This window comes from Vollenhovia emeryi, unplaced genomic scaffold (genome assembly GCF_000949405.1).
Source record: "Vollenhovia emeryi isolate VEMERY1.0 unplaced genomic scaffold, V.emery_V1.0 DF939237.1, whole genome shotgun sequence".
Lineage (NCBI taxonomy): Eukaryota > Metazoa > Arthropoda > Insecta > Hymenoptera > Formicidae > Vollenhovia > Vollenhovia emeryi.
Genome location: NW_011967129.1, coordinates 434,674 through 454,955, shown reverse-complemented (window position 1 = coordinate 454,955; position 20,282 = coordinate 434,674). Strand labels below are relative to the sequence as shown.

The window sequence follows — 20,282 nt, the reverse complement described above, 5'->3', positions numbered from 1 at the left end:
ACTATGATTGATCAATTCTTATGTGCCTGACGGAATTGACCAATCGCAGTCGATTATTCTTGCGACTGCGACTCTGCGACTCGCATTGTAGACCACGCATTAAAGCCTCCGCTACAATGATTCTCGGTTCTGTCTACAATGGTCGTAGTCGTAGTCGCTCGATAAGAATTGACCAATCGCAGTCGATTATTCTTACGACTACGACCATTGTAGACAGAACCGAGAATCATTGTAGCGGAGGCTTTAAGCCTCGTCTACATAGAAGTCGTAAAGTCGTAGTCGTAAGAATAGTAGACTGCGATTGGTCAATTCTTATGTATCTGACGAAATTGACCAATCGCAGTCAATTATTCTTACGACTACGACTTTACGACTTCTGTGTAGACGACAGAATGCTATAGCAGACTTTTCAACCATTGCTTTCGTTTTGCTTGTGTTACCCGAGTGTTTCGCAAGATGTACGAGAAGAAAAACAACATTGTATAAACGATATTTTTCACGAGAACGTCCTTGTCAAAATCAATTTCAATCCTATTCTCTATAATTTGATTCATAAAGTATGTATACGCGTTTCTTTTTATAACTCACTATTGTAATCACAAAAATGATGTTGAAAAATAAATTTTTTATTAACTATGTTCCATTATTTAAACGAGGTTGAAAATTCTGGGAAATAGCTAATGCGAAATGGACGATAATGAAGATAGGAATAAAGATGATAGACGGGAAATCTATAATAGAGCTTGCCATAGCAACTGGATCTCCATGAGAAATGTCCGAAGCTATTCCAGAATACACGTATATAAATGCAGTATTTTGTGCTATGTTATAAATTAGATCAATTAAAGAATTGCAATAACAAATGGGCCATGCCGATGTTTAAGACGAGGTTACGCTTACACCTACGTTACAACGTACCGTGTGTCTGTACAGAAGTCACATTGTGACTTTCGTTAGTCGGAAGAGGAGGGTAAAGTTTGCGAGTTTTACGGATAAGCGTTGTCAACACAGCAATTTAGCATTTATGTACAATTTTCTACCCTTCGCGGGGAGAGGATCACGTAATGCGGAATCCCGCGTACTCACCGTCGCGTGTCCCGTTCAACGAATCTGTCGGGCAGTTGTCCTCGTCGGAGCCATCGTTACATTGCGATACGCCGTCACAGCGGGACTCTAGAGGCACGCATTCGCCGCTTCTGCACCTTAATTCGGCCGTCTGATCGCATTCCGGCTGGGCGTCTTTCTCACCGGCTGCCGTTTGGGATGTCGCGCGTTTGTGTGCGTGTTCATTGCGTCGAGGGCGAAATAAGCGATTCGTGGTAGCGGTTGGTGTGTTCATTCGAGAGGGGGAGAAGGTTTGAAAAAAAGAAAAACCATCGGTGAAAACTTAATCGAGAATGAAAACTTAATCGAGGAGGAAATTGAAGTTGGAGTAAAAAAAAATTAGAGAGTTAAAATAATAATGATGAACTTATAAGAAGTGAGTAAAAAAATATAGACGGATCTAAGTAATTGAAGATTCTGAGCGAAGCTTGCGCGGTCAGAGGCAGTTCGAGAAGAAAATTGCATTCCTCGTGCATATCTGCTCGTATCAACGTTCTAACAATCTAACAATCCAAACACGCCGAAATCGTGCGTTCCCGAAATGATCGTTTTCAGTCTTTGATACTTCACGTATTCGCCTTCTCGATTGACATAGATTTGTTTTCCGCGCATAGTTATTAATCTTGTTCGTTGAGCAGTCGATATTCACTGTTCGATATTCACCGGGTCTTCGTACTGCCTGTATTCGGGCTTTCGCAAGCTCGTGGTATCATGGAAAGCTGAGCGAATTACAAAGTTTAGTTTCGAAAAGCTCCAACGTGAAATCGATCATTTCCATGTCGTTAGGCGGTAGCCGCCTAAGATGGAAATACCTTGGAATATCCTGAACGTGAATCCCTCCGGACCTACTTGGATGCTGCCCAAGGAATGATACTGCAGCTGTTGCTCTAGGATGGCACGCACCTCGAGCTCGTCCGTGAATGTCGAACCAATGTCTAGGGTAACTTGCGACGTAAAAGCGTCGGTCGTTGGCCTGGAAGCGAGATTTAAGTTGTTAAATTAGGTGCAGTTGAGACGTGACACTGAGAATTAAAGTCAGGATGGACGATTATGCTTACGATATTTTGACGACGCTCGCAAAGTGTTTGTATCCTGGAATGTGACGATTGTACAACTTTTCGACGGCGCGTGTGAGATTGCCGCTCAGTTCTCGGTACTCAAGGCTGTTTCTGTCTGAATATTCTCGCCTGTAGGGCTCGCCAACTGTCAATGTTATTCGGTAGAATCCTGCAAAAGAAACATTCATTAGTGATATAATAAATAACTGATTTCTTAAAAATACATTTCTGCTAAGAATATTTTGTTTCAAAGTTCACATAATTTTTATGCTTCTTTACAAAATTAATGCTTGCTGACACTACATTAATAATATCTTTAACAGTTTAATATAAAGAACAATAAAAAGTTATTGTTGCTTTTAAAGGCACTGACAAGATTTTAAAAATAGGTTTTGAAATAAATAAAAGGGAAAATTTATCGGAAAAGTAAAAGTACATTTGACTATTATAATATTAGACCTAATTTCCTATCACTATTCTAATTTTAAAAATTGGGCGTATTTTATAAAAACGGCTTACTAAAATTAAAATACTAGATTCTATAATAAAATTTCATATTAAACAATTATAAAAAGTATTAACGATAACGTAATTAATATTGATTATATATTCCTTGGACCGAAATATTTCGTTATTAATATTAAGTAGTACATCTTAATATGAAGCTGTCAATCTTTTACTTCAATGTTAAGAATATCGAAGTATTTTTGGGAAATCCCGCGATTTTGATCGGTAAAAATTTACATGTACTTGCAAACAAGTTGTTACAGGAATTTTTATTCTTCTTCTTTCTTATCATACGTTGTTTAAGATACTATTAGCCCGTTAGTCTACAAACAAATGATATTAATTAAGATTTGACAAATTTGTTTTCTCTCTGGAAAAAGGCGAAGAGACAAATGTTGAATTAAATTTTACATTGCCAATACTTCAATTCTTTATTTTAATTGACAAAGTCACCACTTTAACGAATTAGAGACTTACGTGCTTTGCCATCGGTGTCACGGTGTTTGATTCCTGTTGTTGGATGGTAATCCCCTTCGCCTGCGCTGCCTTCAATCTCCCCTGAGCCAGCCAAATCTTCGTCATCGGAATTTCCGTACGTTATTGGTATTCTTTGACTTTCAGCGGCGTTGCTAATCTCATTCTCGTGCTGTAAAGACACCGTTTCCATGTAACATTTTTCTGATAAATAAACGTCAAATGAAACACTGAAAATGTACAAATTATTTGTCGCCTTCAAAGTCATCTTTCTCCAGATTTACTAGTCTTTTAATTATTTGTTCTTTAACATCGTTAAAATGAAAAGTATTCATGCAATTTAATTAAGCGTGACAGACGAGTTAGGTAAAAAAAAAATCGAAAGGTAAAATGTTTTCGTAGCGATGTTTTATACCTCATCATCTGCTTCATTATTGTCCTCGTTCTTTTCGAGAGTCAATCTCTCGATGCCACCGATACCCGTTTCGGCACTTGGCGCTTCAGGCTGATCGAGAGTAAGATTTCCTTCATCCCCAACGGTCAAGATGACAGATTTGTCAATATCTTGATTTTCATCTTCTTCTTCTTTTTGGTCTATCGAAAAAGTTGGACAATTGAAAGAATGAACGATAAGGCAAACGAGCAGAACGCAAACAATTCTTTACGGTTCCAACAGTAAAGTTTTTATTTCTATAATATAACGATACAATGTATCTTTTGTTCTAAATTTCATCTAATTGCACTTAATCAAAAGAAAATTGGTACCTGGCGGCACTTGCGTAGTCGTAGACGTGGTCGTGGATGGCGAGGTAAACAGGTCCCAAACTCCTCTCTTTATCCTGTGAAAGAGAGAATCATCCTGTTGCTTTTCGATCAGTGGTGCTTGAGCGGCGGTTTGTTTGCCCTCCGGATCGAAGATCAAGTCATCATCCTGGAAAAGCAGATCGGTATCGTGAGTCATAAATCTCTACAGAGAAACCGACAATCATTCTATCGACAACGATTACAATGTACGAATGTATTAATCCCCTGGATTAATCTATTTCCTGTCGGTGGACACGCGCAAGCTTCTAAACCTCTTTACGAGACGTAAAACTCAAACTCCGACCGCCTTGTATCTCAAGCGGTTTCACAAATATCTTCCACATACGTTACGATTTTTTTTTGGCCACTTATGACAAATGCATAAGTCACTATCTCATCGGGTGTCCGAGTACCTGCCACCGGATAACCACATGTGGCCGCACGCGCTCACGAGCGTAGCAGCGGCACGTACGTGTGAAAGGCCATCGGGCGTGTATATCACCGAGTATCCTCACGTATGTCTCATAAAGAACCAATTCTCACCTAAACACACGATATAAATTCAGGATCGTCGGGCCATTCTGGCGGCAGCGGCGCGTCGTGATTCCGTAAGAACCGCGCGACCGGCAAACTGCCCAGCATTCGAGCACGCGGGTCAATGACGTCGCTCGTGCGGGATGAAAATGGAGAACCGGCGTACACCCAGGCACGGTGGATATAAGCCGCGGGAGCCAACCGGAATAACGTATCGTTATGGGCGAATCCTGACGATCCTGGTGTACGTACAGCCCGGCCCGGTTATGCAAGCGCGCTGCCGTTACGGCATAAGTATGAATAATACACCGCATACCGGCGTGGTGAGACCCTACGTGTGTTTCTAACGTACGAATGGAAAGGTGGCTACGATCGATTAACGAGTGCTCTTATTTAGTCGCGTTGTTAACAAATTCTTTCTTCACCCCATTCATATTCGCGCGCGAGAGTTTAATCAATGAATTAAAAATTAAATAGCAGCCTAGTGACGCCAGACAAGAAATCGAGGATTTTAATAAGTACAGAAGCGACCTTACTGGCAATTCTTTATTATAATGAAACACAGCGTTTCGGCCAGCAATACTGGTCCTCTTCAGAATGAGTTTACGAGTTTTATTCAACATCTGCCAACGTACGGTTGCTGCTTGGAAATTTTAGAAATTGACATCGCTATTAAAAATTCACTGACTACCGACATGTCTGACATTATGAATTTGCTGTCAGAGACTCGTGAACTCATTCTGTTTCAGCGTAAAATTATTAATTTTTCAGTCAACATTAGATCGTACTTGAAAAGGAGCCGTTAAAGAGGTCGAAACGTTGTGACTAAAATAAAGATAATCTTTTTGCTAGTCTGGTCGGCTTTTAAGGAAATGTTTCCCTTTGTTTAATTACCACTGGCGACAATAAGCTTCACTCAATTTAATTTTCGTCTCTTAATAAAAATTAAAGTTAATTTCTCGTTCCATCGCGATCAAGAGATTGAAATTTATCGTGGCGCATCAGCGTCGATTCCTTTTCAACGAGCGCTTTCCGCAGACAAACAAGACAGGTGTCTCGTTTCCGACGGGGCGTGTACGCGCGCATAAAATGCATGGCACTGCAACACGTGAGCGGAAATGTCGTGTCTTTTTCCATGGGCGCGAGACGGCGGGGCTCGTGCACCGATAATGAAGCTTAAATCGCGCCGGGGAGCCGCGAGACGTATTATTACGGTGGCGCGTTTACACGCCGCGCCGGGCGTCATTTAAAGATTCGCGTGCAGCATCCGATGGTCGCGCGCGCGCGCCTACACGCGAGCTCGCCCGTGCGTGCACGCGCGTCGTCGAAATGCCGAGCACGGCGCGTATGTGTTACGTAACTTTCAACTCGGCTTTTAACGAGGCTAACGACACGGCGGCGCGTTTATTAATTCGCGTTTGAGACAACCCAAACGTTTGTTCGCACCCGTCGCGAGGCGGTCTGATGCCTCCTCCTCGGATCAAAAGTGTCTCGTCACGAAGAAACACGCGACGCGGCAGGCAGATATCGTTATTGCAGCTCTGTGTTAATTGATTTTTTTTTTCAATGTTTGTGCAGGCGCCCCGACGTATTTCGCGAATGCGTTTCTCGAGCGCGTTGCCAGTCAACGAGTCAAGAGCGCGACAACGCCCGACGCGCTTGTTGTTTCGAAATTGCGGAAGTCCGGGCTTAGCGGGACGCAGATAAAACGCACTGCGAGGGACCATTTTAGATCGCGATAACGACCGCGATGCGCGGCACATCCTGCCAGAAAACAGTCACATTGTTCGCGCGCACCGCAGTTTTATTACGGACAATTTCGCACCCAAACTATCTTTTAAGCGACGGCGTTCCGCGCGTTATCGGCTATTATAACGAGACTGTATAGATTTAGAAAAAGCGGGGGGGATTTTCGCATTCTGGATACTCTCTCACAGGTTCAACAGGGATCCATGAAACTTGACCGAACAGAGTCGGCTGTGTACAAGGAAAAGAGACGACGTATTTAGTAAAATAGCATGTTGACGCGTGCTTTAGTCATTTGCATATCTAAATAATTAAAGACTCCAATTTTTTCCCTCAACTTTTCCCCTTCGCCGTTTGGATATCTAATGTTGCGAAAATGCCACGCGTATACGTATTTCTCGTATCTTCGTTGCGTTTCGGTGCTCCGTAAATTTTTGCATCGGACACGCGAGTTCGTTGCGCGGTTACGAAGCGCTAATGAGAATATAAAATCGAGGTCGGACATCATAATAGAGCCGCTCGCGAAAAATAAAGAGTCTAGCCGCGAGGGGAGGGAAGGGGGCGGGGGGTGGGGGAGGGGGGAGAGGAGAGAGGACGCGGAGCATCGGGTGCACCCCGAGACGCGGAACTTTGTTATTCCGGGCAAGTTTTACACGGGATTCCGCAGCTAAGTCCACTCTATGATCCTTTCACGGCAACTACGTGCTCATACTTCGACAAAACACCGCCCCTATAGTCCGAAATCCTTAAAATGCATGGGAAATACGTGTTGCCGCAGGTTAAGTAGCCCTAGGAAATTCGTCCTGCGTCGAACAGGGCCGAAGAACTTCGGAGGGCTTTAGGATGGCAAAGTTGCCGGAGACGCGACGGAGACGTAAGATACTCGGTCAGCCTTCCCGTTTTCATTTTTTTCCCTCCATTCCTTCTCTCTCTCTTTCTGTCTCTCTCGCTTTTTTTTTCCTCTTAATGAGCCTCACCTTGGCGATTTGGCGCAACGGTGCGCGAATGACTCGGCGGGATGGTGTATTTCGCAATTACGCAAAAACTTTCGTTGCCATATGCGGTCGCTCCGAACTGCACGGAGCGGAATATGCGGAGCGCCCATGACTATACAAGGTAATCCGCGGGAGGAAACGTAGAGATCGGTAACAGAAGTGAGAACGCGAGGATTTTCGGAAAGGCGATTTAGGGCCAGGTTCGCAAAACGTCGGTTAACTGTTAGCTAGAGTTCAGTCGACTCCCTATCTTTTTCCATCTCATTATTTAAGAAGAGACAGAGGATCAATTCACCTTCGGTTGACCGACGTTTGTGAAACTGGCCCTTAGGGCCGTCTGTCAACTATAAACCTCGGTTAACTATTCACCAGAGATTGGTTAACTCCCTATGTTTTTCTGTATCATTAGCCAAGAAGAGACAGAGAATCGATTAACTTCCAGTGGGCAGTTAATTGACGTTTGTGAAACTGGCCGTTAGTCGCGTCTGAAGTTACATAACAATATTAAATAATAATGTTAAGAAATGCAACGATTACGTTCTTTCGCCCAATTTTTAGACGTTCGCCGAAATATCGCAGATTTTTACGTCGCTGCGCACGCGGCGCTCTGATAAGAACCGATAAGCGCCTCCGAGAGCAGCGGCACTTTCACCGCTAGCTCCTCCTCTCATTGATGCAGTTCTAAATTGCTCGTATGTTACCGAACCATATGTAGGCTATCTCCGTTTGCTCACACTCTGCTCAAGTGACGTGCGCACGAGATAACAGATATATATCTTTTACACGATGCCTTCAACTGGCTCCAGCCAAAAGGCTTTCTTTACATAATCGCACCGATAACAAAGATAGCGTTTTTGAAAAGGGAGAATTACAATTTCCGCCACGCAATCGCGAGAAAAACCGAGACGCCCCGAACAGATTCCGATCCCCGTGACACATCCGTGAGAAAATCAGCATTTATTAATGAAGAATCGGTAAAATATTGAGCGTCAAACAATTCCCGGGGCTTCTTGAATTCATTCGAAGGAAAAACGTATACGAAAATTCTACTCTGACCAAAAAGTTGCACGTTGATTGGCTATTCGCATGGCTTTTAACCAATTGACCTGCAACTTTTTGTCAGAGCAGAATTTTCGTATACGTCTCTCCTTCGAATGACTTCAAGAATCGAGTCCCTGGCGTGGAACAAGAACGCAGAACCTCCAAGTAGTTTTCAAATGCTACATATTTTTCTATCAGTGTGCAAGGAGAAAACTTGTGTCCACATAAAATTAATTGACGTTAATGTCGACTCGAATGTCGAAAATGTAAGCAGCCGAGACTTTCCTTCTTTCTCCCTCTCTCTCAGCAAACAGCGACTCATTAATCGTGTAATTGACACGAGATTTCGTCCACGGCGCATTCTCGTTATTATTTCGCCAATTGTGTCAATTACGTAACCGTGCTCGTATGTGAGCATCACATTACATTTTTCCTCATATGTGCTTTGTACTGATACGCCTTGTAATCGGAGCGCTTGCAATCTACAGGTCAAAGCGTACTGCAGATAATCAGTGACCTGTTGTAAATTTTTAGCTCGAAAAATTGAAGATTGCTACGATCAACGGCGAAGAATTTAAAGAACTACCATCGCAAGCACAAAACAGCGTGCTTCATCTTCGTGTGCACAAGAGCCGAGTAATAATGTATCTTAAATATGTTATCTTCATCATATTAATTTTTATAACATATTATGATGTAACTGTTGTATCTAATAATATAAGATAACAACAAAAAGAAAACACGCTTCAATATTATCCCGCAATTCATCCTTGTAGTTATTTGTAATACATGCTACGTCAGAACAAATCGTTAACTGTTTTAAAGTGACAATATTTTAGCAGAAAGAACAGAGAAAATTCACGCGCACTAATATGTAGAACGGTCCTAAGAATATAAATTCTGTAACAATCTCCGCACAAGATAAATGCTAATACAATTGCCGTAACGTGTTACAATTACTAATATGATTGATAAGGCGACCACTAATCATCCCGCTTCAGTGAACTGACTGCAAAAGTCGCGACGTCCATATACCTATAGGGCGGCTTGGTATGATTTAGTAGCGTTGAAGAATACATTCTGAGAAAAAAGACGAGACGTGCTCAAAGGTCAAGATCCAGCACGTCCCGCGTAAGGCAGGCAGGCAGGCAGGCTAGGCAGGCAGGTCGGAACGAAGAAATCCCCCCAATTTGAGGGACTTCTCCCGGGGCTTTGACTTAACGAATATATACGTCCAGTCTTTCGTGTTCTCCAGGACGCGCGAAAGAGGACGGCGATATGACGCGAGGAGGAGCAAGTCGATAAAAACGGGAGGAGGGAAGAGATGAAAGAAGGACGAAGGAGAAAGAGAGAGAGAGAGAGAGGGGAGCGCGAGAGGACGTCGGTCGATCGTCCTTTGTCTTAAGCCGTGCTATATTAATGCGAAGAGCATGTTACATGGAGTGGAATAAAGGGGTGGCGACCGAGGTGAAAGGGAGGAAGAAAATGGGGAGAAAAAGGTGGCATCGTGGCGCGAAAAAGAAGAGCGGCGGCGCGCGGAATACTAAGGAGGGTCACACACGCCCGCCGAATCTGCGTCCAGGATGCAAGGACAGGAGAAGATGTCCCTCCTCCCTTGCCTTTGCATTTTAATAGCCTCTTGCAGGAGGAACGAGTCACTCGAGCCGAGAAAGAGATAAACAAATGGCTAAATATAGCACGGAATGTCACATGACAGATAATTGCACAATACTTTGAATACATGCAAGAGACATTACTAAACTGCTAAACTAATATGTATAGCGAAGCTAGTTACGGTATAGAAAGAACTTATGTACCGTAAGATTTGTAATATGAACGGGCCAATGGATTAATAGACATGAGCTTTTTCTTGTACACGGAGAGAATTTTCTCTTAAAATTCACGTAATCGTGGGACAACATGGCACTTCGGAGAATTTTATGAGAGCTTTTGGAAATTTTATCGTACATTCTGCTAGTAAAACGTATGGTAAAATTTCAAGAAACTCTCATAAAATTCTTCAAAATGCCACGTGGTCCCATAATTACACAATTTTCAGGATAGATTTGTAGCAAAAATTCCGTGTAGAAACGCAACGATAATTTTCCAAATGCATTCACAAATAAACTACAATGTAATATGTAGATTAAGAATGAAGAAATGCACGGAGATAAGTAAAATGAAGAAATGTGTAAGAGACACATCCCGCGTGAACAGAAAGACACAAATAGTATATTGTAGCCTAATGTGTTGTACGCCACGCGGCAAGAACAGGATAAACTAAAATTCGTGTGAACGAATGGCCGTTGACAAAGAACGCGCACCTAATTCCCAACACCGACGTATTCACTACAAGGTGCGAAGCCATCGAAGTGGAGATGATCTTATATGAACCTTCATATCTTCACGTTTTCGGAACTGCACGGCCAAATAATTCCGGCTCGGCCAAATACCTCAATCCTCTCTTGGCCACGGCCGCGAAATTGCGGAAATCATCTCGGTCCGATTTCCCGAGGAGAGCGCGACGTCCGACTCTCTCACAACGGCCGACGGTGCCGCGGGCTGCGGTCTGCCACTCGCACGTCAACCTCCGACACCGGAAAAAGCGCATTAACCAGTTTTCGGGGAGAGCCAGTCTCGCCGACAGCCCCTCCGCGAGAAGGATTTCGAATGACGAGATATCAATTCTTCCACAATTCCTGTGAAAGCTCCATCTCTTCTTATCAATTCTTACACCGTAAATCCTCGGTGTGCCGATGTAATGCGGATAATTGCGAAATATCTCTTGAGAATCGGTATAAATGTTGTTACAAATAAAAATCGATCTGTCTAGACGTCTGCATGATACTTCGTCAGTTCGCAAATAAAATTTTATCCGACCCAAGTCTCTTCATTTTACTGATAAATACGAAACAACACACGATTATATAATACTTAGCAAGCGTATCAGACTGTTAATTAGCGCCGATTACACTGAAGGAAATTGCCTTAAAGGAACGTATAGAAGAAATTTTATTAATAAACATACCGGGAAATTAATTGGAACTGTTGAAAATGAGTCAAAATAAAATTTAAGAGGAAATCAAATTTCCTCAATTAGTTCGTCGTCTTCGTTATTATGTTTACACACCGTATTACTCTGTTATTACGCTTTACAGTGGACTACGTACTTTCTAACGGTGTTTTTCCCGATATACAGGCTGTCAAATAACTCTTATTAAAACTAAAAAAGTAACAGATAAAGTATTAATATTAATTTGTCATTTAAATACGATGAATTTGGAGACATTTAATAAATCAATAATTTCACCTCATTTCTAAATTTTAGAACAGAGATCACTGAATTACCTAAAGGATATTCTGATATTCGCTGCTTTAACAAAAAAATTTAGTTATCTTATATGATTGTATTAGAAAACTCTAAATTGATAAAGATATGTCAAATTATTGCAACCGTGATTTCAGGTCTCTATTGAAAGTGCATAATTTATTTTTTTTTGTTAAGCAAGCTTTTATTGTAATAAGCTTTTTCTCTTTACGCGACACCATGTCTTTGGTTATATCAATATTCCAGCTTAAACGAAACGGCAATTTCTAAATATTTTCAGCTGCAATGGAATCTTTTTCTGTTTGATTCATCGATGTCCGCCATCCTTCAATACTCTCCTTTTTTCAAGCGGTTTCTCCCCGGTTTTCCCGGCGGCGTCACGAGCGGTGAAACCCGAAGCGACGAGTAGCGTGGTCTCAACAAATTACGGAACTCCACTTACCACTTACCGCCCCAACGCTCGTGTCGTCTGTTACGATCTGCCGCGCACCCGTTTCTCTGTAAAGGGGCGCGTTAAGTGTCACCGCGGCCGCCGCTCGCGAGGGGTGTAAATTACATGACGACTAGCTCCACTGTATTCACAGAGATTTGTTTCCCAAGGTTGAACTCTTGACTGTCGCAGTTACTTCGAATTACTGTGGCATAAATCTGTTAAATAATGCGCTTAAATATTTTAACAGCGCGTGTGCACAAAATATCCCCGCATTGAGAAGTAGTGACGATAATTTCTTGTAAAATCTCTCGGTCGACTTTTTGTAGATAAAGAAAATAGTAATCTGGACATGAAAATAATTCACGATAAAGACCACAGAACCGACTATTTGTAAATTAAGCAAAAGCGGATAATAAAATATTAAATTTAGGATAAATTCCCTTTACGTTTGACTGCCAAGACGTTCAAGTATAAAAAAACTAACGAGATAAGTTCTCGTTAAGAAAAAGTCGACGTCAAGTTTCCGGAAGGAAAGTCCATCGACTGCTGTCGATTCCGCAACGTAAACCGCGCCGGCGCGGACAAGCGTCTGCGTCCATCTCATCATAACTGATGAGACAGATAATTACGGAAGTGAGGTGAAAGGGAGTCGGGAGTAGCTCTCTTAATGCGTGCCGGCGAATCTCGTGAGGAATCAATCGGCCGCGGCCGATCGCCGGGCTGCTCTCTCACGTGAATTAGCTTACGCAACACGTCCCACGTGTTTTTGTTTGCCCCTGCCGCGGCCTCTAAGAATAGTCGATCCGACGGTCATTAACTCTATTAAGTCGTTAAACCGCGATGCACCGATCGCGCATAGTCATCGCACGTGCTCTCGTCGGATCCGCGCGCCCGCACGGGCTCGCGATCCCCGGCGGCAATTGCGCTCGCTTTACATTTATCTCGGCGAACCTTGAAGATGTGCGATAACCGCGTCAAAAGATTTCGCAAGTCTCAATCTCAGCCGAAGTGAAATGTCCGCGCGAATTTTATTTTTGTTTTTAGAGATATTAGAGATATTTATCGGTGAATAAATCAGTTATCCTCTTGATCGTTTCACTGTCGTCAGGTATGTAATATTTAATCGCCTCGACTGTTTTGTCCCTCGAAAATCGCAGTATTGATAAATACATTCGTACGACTGATTAGCGAGTTCTATCGTCTGACCTGTGCGAACGTGTTTTGCAATCCGCAAAATTAACCGAACGAATAATTCAAGCGAGAATGCGATAGTAATATACTTTTGCAATCTCTCAGTTTATAATTGACGCAGAGATGCAACAAATTTCCGAGAGGACGGCTAAAACAAAGTAATTTATGCGTGGGATTTAGCTTAATCATGTAAGTTCATGTTATATATCGCGTGCCGTAATAATTATTATATAGACGTACATATTGGGATAAAAGTATAACCGAGATAACAGTACTTGGAGATAAAACACGGGTAAAGTTTTTTACATTCCCAAACCCTTTACATTTTGATGGCGCACATAAATGGCTCCATTGAAATATTCATTCTATGATTCTCCGCTGCTTTCCGTAACGATACGGATTTCATTAAATAATGTTTCAACCTGCGTTTGAGATCGCCGCACGTACATCGACGTCGACGTGCAATTCGTCGACGAATCTAATCGATGGTAGCCGCCCGCAGCATGGACGATTGTATCGGCGGTGTGTGTTTTGTCGGGCGTTCGTATATGCTTTCAGTGAAAATAATGTCTGGAGCGTTTCGCGATCTCGCGGCCGGCTGCCGCGCGCAAATGTGCTGTAAGAAGCGAGCGGCTAAACCTCCGCAAACATTCGAAAATGAATATCAGGCGATCGAGAGGTCGCGAGAGCGTGAGAGGGTTTCGATGTAGTTCAAATGTTTCAAAATATATTTCATGCCGACGTACTGTACGGCGCCGTCTGTTTTCCCGCTCTACAAATACGTATGTTAAAATAGCTGTACTTTACACGTGTAAAAATCGCCGAGTCGAATAAGAGATTTAATTGAACAACGAGTATTATAAACCTAAAAAAGTTCTCCAAAGTCGAGGGAAACTCGTAAAACTGGAAACTGCAGACTTTCAATTTAATTTGATTTCTCGATTAGAGTTAAATTCGCATTGACATTATAAAATATTTGTAATTCCACGATTCTTCTTCAAAGTCGACGAACCTTTTCGTATCGCAACTGTTCTTCCCCAAAAATATGCTTAAATATTAAATCACGAAATAACAAAGTATATATTAACGTTTAAGCATTGCTGATACACGGTCGAAAAAAGGAGCTTTCGGAAAAGCTTCGGGATAATTTCTGGCAATAACGAAATCTAAAATTGTTCTATTGATAATCGCCGAATGCACCTGCTAATGCAGACGCAGGACGATTCGGAGGATTTTTTTTTCTTTTGCTTGAACGCATAGGCGCGTGCGCACAAGGAGGGCACTGTTCCTCGTCGAGCCTGGTACTCGTATATCGCCGTGGATAGAAGCCGCGTGGCCGTTTTGTTTGGCAAAAGCAAACAATTCCCCGAGGAGCCCATTTCCGTCGGGCGCGCGGATCGAGAATAGATCAACGGGGAAACTGGAGCGGTGCGTCGGGGAGAGCCCCCAGAAGTAGCCTCTTCGTCAGTCGGGCTTTGATCCCCCGGTTGGCAGGGTCTCCACTTTTTCCACATACATAACTCGAGACGATCGGATCGCAGATGAGCTAATGCCGTCCGGCTGGTTGCGATCAGTTCGGCGGCGATCGACGATATCGTTATGACGCGATTGTGGTGTCCTACATATAGGGAGTCTTTGCGTAACCCCGAGTTACGCAAAGGGGGGGGGGTTTACGGCTGCGATAGGCGTAAGGGGCAGCGATACATTGTTGTTGAAACGCATTGTGCGACAGGATTCGTCACCGCGCTAATAATAAACGTCCGTGGCTTCGCGCCACTGTGAGAATGACGGGGCCGGGGGACTAGGCTACATTTCAATCCGCGTCTCACAATCGTCGTCGACTTCGTCTCGATCTTCTCATTTCGGTCACCCCGCGTTTTCACGACGTACACGTCGCGCAACGCCGCAACCTTGATGACCGACCGCCACGTTATTCGGCGACGATTCCGCAGATTGCGCGCGGGGAGAAAAATCCGGATACGCCTCTGCTTAATTTTCCGTTTGCCGCCGAACGTTTGTTTCTGCGCTACCGTACGGCAAACCGCGCGGTTACAGCACGTACTGTTAGTTCGCATTATCGCGTATCGCTCTCGGCAAACTTGCCGTACTCTGCGAAAAATGGTGCGATCAATATGAAGAGCGTAAAGAGAAGATCCATCTTTCTTCTCGAGGAAAAATTAACGCTAAATTGGAAGAGCAAAATCGATAGTTTACAAAAAGATATAATAGCGGTAATAGACCACCTTAATGCGATCTAAGGGATTAGAGCACGATGATGGGGTAATCCTTTTATCTCCTCGTGTAGCAGCTGCGAGAAATCCATACGCATCTTCCGGCGGAGCGCACTCAAACTTCCTCAAGGCCGGAAAATTACACATTCGCGTTCGGTTTCGCATTCAGTACCGGCCCTCAATTACCGTATGTAATTCAATCGTGAGTATCAGCTTAATGCAAATAGGATGCACGCGCATGCAGTTCACGGAAATTGGCGTGCCGAAACTCGACACGGCTCACTCGTCTTACTCGTTGGTTGTCACGCGAAAAATTTGCTCTGAGCACTTTACATGTAAATATCTCTCATTGTCAACCCTTAATAATTGAACGATAATCAGAATTGCAGAATAGCAGTTAGTTATAAAGACGGACGACTGTTAACATTGCGACCGAGTGTCTCTTCTTCAAAGTTATACAATTATCGGCTAATTTGACGTTTAAACCTTGTAATATTAATTCAGGAAACTGAACAGTCGCGGTGTGTATGTCTATCGAATTTGAGATTGATCGGCTACAAAGTTTTTGCGGAATTTATATTGTATGACACTTCTCACGTGACTTTTTTGCTACTTCGAAAGCTCGGTATGAATTTACGACACAAGCTCAGTAAACTGTCCAAGATGAAGATGAAGAATTAAGCGGAGACTGTGGAATCCGCAGAAAGTGGAGTATTCCATTATCAGAAATAATCGGAAAGCTTTGTATGACTGATACGCTTTTAATATAAAGATAAGGTCCGTTCAAACGTTCCATTACGAAACAATATCGCAGTTATGGCCATTAGAACGAGTGTCAAGACGTTTTTATGATGATGAGAATATATGTCCCGTTGATGAAGCTGACCTTTACATTAATTATCGCCACCTTGCACGGCGTACTATATCGTTACAACGGAATTTAGGCAATTATGCTATTTCGATTCATGAGCATCTTGATATGCGTGGGCGCCACAAAGCACGTTAGGTACCGTCAGCGATCCTGACATTGGTACAACTGATGATTTATTCGCGATTATGATTGCACGTTTAGCAAAGGATTCCATTGTGAAAATCTCGCTTTTCAAATCCAATTTTTTTCGGACTTTGCACTAGCTCTTTTCATTGATAAGTGGTATAGTTTAGTTAGCAATAGCGTTAAATTATAGCAACAAGAATTTCGGCTGCTCGGAAACGAGTAGTTGGAGTTTTTATTATTAAAATTACCCGGGAGAATATTCTTCGTTTTTATTCTGAAAGCATAAAAACATTCAGCGAAGAATAAGTAATGAAAAGCTATTAGGAATTGAGATTGTGGTCAAAAGAGGAACTTGTTACAAGTGAAAATGTTATTTCGTGAAAGATAATACTTAAAAACTACTTCTATAAAACATTTGCATTTAACATTAAAAAATAACGTTGTGCATAAATGTATCCGTTGAATATTGAAATAAAAATTTTGCTTAAAATTTTTAACTTTTATCAATAAGCTATGTTTAGAATAATAAACGTAGCGTTTTCGCACTTAATTCAGTTGCTATATTAAAATAATTAATATGGTTGATATTTTCTCGTTATAATTTACTTTAAAAGTCCCCTCTCGATGAGAATGTTAAATTAATAGAAAAGTCAATGCTCGTTACAAGCTAAGTAATCTATGTAGAAGGTCAACGGCCAAAATACGAGGCAGTGCACAATTGGTTCAATACCTACTTGATGAAAATGTTAACTTAATAGAAAAGTCAATGCTCATTACAAGCTAAGTAATCTATGTAAGAAGGTCAACGGGCAAAATACGAGGCAATGCACAATTGGTTTAATACCTACTTGATAACGATATAACCAATAGGACTTTATTTTAAAACCAATATTTTTAATTGCTCATAAATTAGTCGTTAACCTTCTTATAGTTAGATAAAATGTAAATTGCGTGTCTCTCATCTGAAAGCGTTGTTTCAAAAACAGATTCAGCGAAAGTCGCAAAATATCGAGCGAGTCTGATTATCGTTGCAGAGCTTTTCATCCTTCCGTAGGGACGAGGCTTAAGTCGGAAATCTCGCAACAATATGCAGACGTTTCCGCGGGGTGATGTACAAAGAAATTCGCCGGTCTTCAAAGCGACAAGAACTGCCTCCCCTCCCCCTTGCCCCTCTCGATGAGGTAAACAGCCGTAGAAAAAGAGCGACGAATGTAGACTGGCGAGGGTAAATGCCGAGTACCCTCTCGACCACTCTCTCACCGCCACCCTCTCGCCACCACTTCGCACCCCCCTTGCACGGAGTAATCGTGGCTTACTCCGAAACCGCTCTAATAATCCATTGTCCAACATCCGAGCGACAAATTTCCAACCCACCTCTCGCGTATAGTCACGGCTTTATTTCAGTTTCGCGAACGAGAGCGCGAACTCCGATCGAGTGAGATGCACTCTCGGAGAGCTGTCGAACGGAAGATCATTCTGTTTAATTTAGTACACGGCCATCGTTGAATCATCGCGTGAATCGCGGTCAAAAGTTACTCACCCGGAAAATATGTCTCGGTAAAATTACCAGGCTATAACAAATGTAATAAAAAAATTATTGATAAAATTAATGTGATAGTCGATATCCGTTTTTTAAGGTTTTGCGATTACTGTGGAGAAATGTCAAATGTAGCGCGCAAGCACTAACTGACGACAAAATTTACTGTACGTTCGTCTCTGTACATAACATAACAATTGACATACAACGATGTCCCGAGGGCCGTCACTTCGAAACGTTTCAATGATATAGCAACAGCATGCGGAGTCAGCATTCACAAAATAGAGGTAGACGATTCATTAAAATTACTATCTCGCTTTTATGTTAACGATAAAAACAGAATGCCAAACAAATAACATACGGATAAAGAAATTTGTTGCTCACTTTTCAGAAAATGCTCGACGGAAACAGTTTGTCAATCGCGCTAATTGCGACAAACTTTTATAAATTAATGAACGGGCATACCGCTAGACGCGCAACAGCGGAAGCGAAATTATTAAGCGAGGTCGCATCCTACACTGATAAAACAATCTGATAGATTCAACCAGTCGTCTGTTAGAAAATGGACGAATGAGAATTCCTTTAGAATTTACCAGATTTGTAGTGAAGTCTAGCAAACTTCTGGTTATGAAATATCTTTCATGGTAAATCCTAAAGGAATTCTGGTAAATCTTAAAGAAATTTTGATTCGTCCATTTTCTAACAGACGACTGGTTGAATCTATCAGATTTGTTTTCAGTGTACGATAGTATCAGCGGACAATTATTCATATATATATAGATATACCACGTTATTATGGGACGTAAAAAATTTTCAGCATCGCGTTTCGTTCACGCAAATTGCGACGAGCATCACTGCAAAAAGAATGTGAGCCTTCAAAAGAGACGAGAAGGAGAAAAAGACCGGAGATGCGGCGTCGCGCCGACGGAGCCACATGATCGTCGTTCCAATTGACTTTGCAAGTGAATATGCACGTGTATTCTTCTATTAGATAGGATGTGCGATAAGAATTCTCCCTTTTTCTCTACAGCGATTTCATTTCTAAATGCAGTTAAATTAGGATCGTTATGATACAAATCGAATGAGAACCGAGAATACAAATTTTTAGGTCTGAGCAAGATGTAGGTGACCCAATAATTTTTATCTAATATTCACATACCGTTTTCCACATGTTCTGCGCGCTGTTACTTTCACACATATAACACAGTTTCGTTTAGGGGGAATCGCCGTCGTCTGTAAAATTTGCAAAATCAGATAAAAATTATTGGGCTACCTACATCCTGCTCGGATCTAAAAAATTGGCGTTCTCGGTTATTCTCCGATTTTATTTCTATTCTACTCTTTCTATAATGTCGAATTTTATAGATATACCGAAAGAAATATTTTAAACCAGATGAAGTGCGATCGCTACATTAATCTTTTCTCAATCTAAACAAATCACGATGGTAATAGCAATTATTGACGTCAAATTTAATGCATTTTTGTTATTATATTTCGTGAAACGTTAGATGTAATAAAAATACAAAGCTATTACATTTTAACTTGATTTATTTGTAAGCCAATTCATTTGGAAATTTATATTTAACATAATTTTTTCATTCGCGACATCTAATCAATGGTTTTACGTAAGTTAATCCTATTTGGACATGCAAGTGTACGCGATATGCATTAAAGCAAATATTACTTCACATCAGAATTGCATCAAATTGACTTCAATAACTATTAATATCAAGGGGACTGATTTCGTGTATCGATTTCAGAATCATAGGTACTATTTCGTACAACCCTACAATGCAGTAATTCTCCTGAAGTTACCGCGCGCCCCGCAGACGAAGCTAATACACCGAACGGTATCAGTATCGTGTTTCCAATTAAGCGTCAATTATTCTAACATTTTCAGAGCAACACTTCAACTACCGGATCATTACCGAACTCATCGGTAATTGATTATGCGGAACACACACGAGGATACGCGCCGAGGGAGCCTCCGTATCAAGAGCAATCTTGTAATAATTAACGAAAGGCGAGGCGATGCAGATATACACTCCAAGAATGTAGGTTTTTTTTTAAATATAACGATGATTATAAAATACAATAATGACAAATCGTACAACAAGCCAGTAATTAATAATTTTAAATATTAAAAAAAAGTATAAGATAAGCGTCACCTTTCGATGCAGTTTGTTATCGAACATTTTGAAAAAAAAATCTCCCCTCTTTCAATCACATTGACCGTCACGAATGTTCCGACGATTTGGTCGAATGCAGTAGTATCGGCCTTAAAGAAGAAGATTCGACTTAA

At 41.8% G+C, this 20,282-nt stretch overlaps 1 protein-coding gene across 7 annotated transcripts in view; it reads right to left on the bottom strand.

The window, feature by feature from the left end:
* Positions 1-20,282, bottom strand: part of LOC105560209 (basement membrane-specific heparan sulfate proteoglycan core protein) — a 171,536-nt gene that overhangs the window by 112,917 nt on the left and 38,337 nt on the right. For all 7 annotated transcript variants that reach the window (XM_012009095.1, XM_012009098.1, XM_012009104.1 and 4 more), the window contains exons 2-7: positions 3,909-4,074; positions 3,559-3,737; positions 3,147-3,315; positions 2,163-2,331; positions 1,917-2,077; positions 1,087-1,251 (exon numbers count right to left, since the gene is read on the bottom strand). In XM_012009095.1, coding sequence (XP_011864485.1) covers positions 1,087-1,251; positions 1,917-2,077; positions 2,163-2,331; positions 3,147-3,315; positions 3,559-3,737; positions 3,909-4,074 — 1,009 coding nt within the window. The remainder of the gene's footprint in view (positions 1-1,086; positions 1,252-1,916; positions 2,078-2,162; positions 2,332-3,146; positions 3,316-3,558; positions 3,738-3,908; positions 4,075-20,282) is intronic.